This window comes from Anneissia japonica, unplaced genomic scaffold (genome assembly GCF_011630105.1).
Source record: "Anneissia japonica isolate Jap-2015-1 unplaced genomic scaffold, ASM1163010v1 scaffold9668_len1562885_cov226, whole genome shotgun sequence".
Lineage (NCBI taxonomy): Eukaryota > Metazoa > Echinodermata > Crinoidea > Comatulida > Comatulidae > Anneissia > Anneissia japonica.
In genome coordinates this window covers 998616-1000627 of record NW_022711326.1, presented here as the reverse complement: position 1 = coordinate 1000627, position 2012 = coordinate 998616, and the positions used below count along the sequence as shown (strand labels likewise).

Sequence of the window (2012 nt, the reverse complement as noted above, 5' to 3'; positions counted from 1 at the left end):
TTATATCCTCCGCAGAATACAACAGATTTCAAGTCTCGGATAGAGACATTACAATTGAAAGGTAAACGTACTGTTATTTCTATTTTAAATTATGATACTCATTATCTGATATATAGGTCAAATTCAATCATACAATTGAGAAGACTCAAGTCTAATACAGTAAGTTATCAACTTACAGTGAGACCGAAACAAACTGGTTTTAAATAATAAAATAAATGATAGTGAAACACACAATGATTTCTGAATATTTTTGTATGTAAAAAAATATCATTTTTAATTTTGATCACATTGTAACTATTTCAGTTTTTCAGTATTCACTGTGCCAAGCTTGAATAATATTTAAAAATGACAAATATCAAAAAAAGTTGATAAGCATAGTACTATACCAATCAATAAAGTAGTTTATAGAAAAAAATATTTAATACTGCAGTAAATTGATTTCATTATTTAGAAATGTTAATTTACAAATTAATTTATCAAAGTTTTTTTTTTATGTTTGTCCCTAAGAGGAAGCCTCTTCCCTCTATTTTTTGAGTTTGCTTTCCCTGTGGGCTGGTGGCCTAAAGAGATAGGGAAACGTTGGGTGTTGGCCCGAACAAACGAATGAAATAGTAATCATATGTAGAAAATATCATAATTTATCATTACATGTAGAGTATATGCAGTACTTAGAATGTAGAATATATTGTATTCTCCTAATGATATGTGCATAAATGGTAGAATAATGGTAGATTTAATAATATATATTCTAATATTATAATTCTAATAGAAACAATCGGCGACCACAGATTGTTTGAACTACTAGTCATCATTTCTCAGTGTAGCAATAAACATACTATACCATGGAAAGTAGAGGAAATGTTTTTAAGACAATGGGAATTTGAGAAATAAATGAAAAAGGCAAGATGTTTGTTCTAATACTCATTCTAGCATTCTCTGTACTTTATATAGGCTCTAGAATTGCGATCACTTGTGAGCCTTGAACTATTCTCTACCCACTCACAACCTTTTCTTACCATAGATAGGGGCCTAGGCCTACAAACTACAAAGATTATTCTTAGAAAAAAACCCAATTTTGTTTGAAGAATGTTTTGGAGAATTAACCAGCATTCTGACAATGTTTCCAAGTTCTAATGTCTAAGCTATTTAGAGTAATTTACTGGCATTCCAACCAGCATTATTGAACATAATGAAGTGACAGTAGAAACATGTAGAAAGAAGCCATACATTTTCACTGATCTTCGTATGCTCGCACTCTATGTCTAATTTCATTTTTGTTTCAACTGTAGGTCATGTGATTCCCATTCCAGATTGTGTCTCTTATCATTATGCCAGAAATGTTTTTTTTACAGTACTGTAATCACCTGTATCATTAAAACATAATGTAAAAATGAATCAGTATCTGTTGTGGCAGGTCATGATTTCTTCACATCTTTGTAAAGTGATCATGATTTCTTCACATCTTGTAAATGAAACTGCCACAATGAATTAAGATATAGTAATAAAGTCAAAAGACAGTTCAGATGTATTTTAATCGAAGTTTTTTTACAGTAGTTGGACATACTATTGGTTAAAAAATTGCTGAAAAGTCATCCTAAAATATGTACATCTTATAGTAACTGATAGCAAGGGTGCAGGTCAACTCGGCCACAAGTCAACTCGGCCACAGTCAACTCGGCCACAAGTCAACTCGGCCACAAGTCAACTCGGCCACAAATCAACTCGGCCACAAAAAGTTCGGCTACAGCCAACTCGGCNNNGTTTGGCACAAGTCAACTCGGCCACAAGTCAACTCGGCCACAAATCAACTCGGCCACAAGTCAACTCGGCCACAAGTTATTTAATCTAAATCTAAGTTTTTGCATCCTTTTTCTTCAATATATAATTGAAATAATGTACACAGTATGTTTTAGTAAAACAGGACCACCACACTACCAAAAGAGATTTGAATGCTATTGCCTATGAATTAAAAAGAGTTATTTATTAATGTGTTCGTCTTCTGTTTACTCACA

The 2012-nt window shown here is 32.4% G+C and overlaps 1 protein-coding gene across 3 annotated transcripts in view; it reads left to right on the top strand.

Moving 5' to 3' along the window:
- The window catches only part of LOC117107447 (protein phosphatase 1 regulatory subunit 37-like), a 46584-nt gene that overhangs the window by 13137 nt on the left and 31435 nt on the right, over positions 1–2012 (top strand). The window contains exon 3 of one of the 3 annotated variants that reach the window (XM_033249148.1): positions 16–61. The exons of the other annotated variants lie outside the window; for them this stretch is intronic. Within the exon in view, the coding sequence (XP_033105039.1) occupies positions 16–61 (46 nt within the window). The remainder of the gene's footprint in view (positions 1–15; positions 62–2012) is intronic. 3 annotated transcript variants of the gene reach the window in all.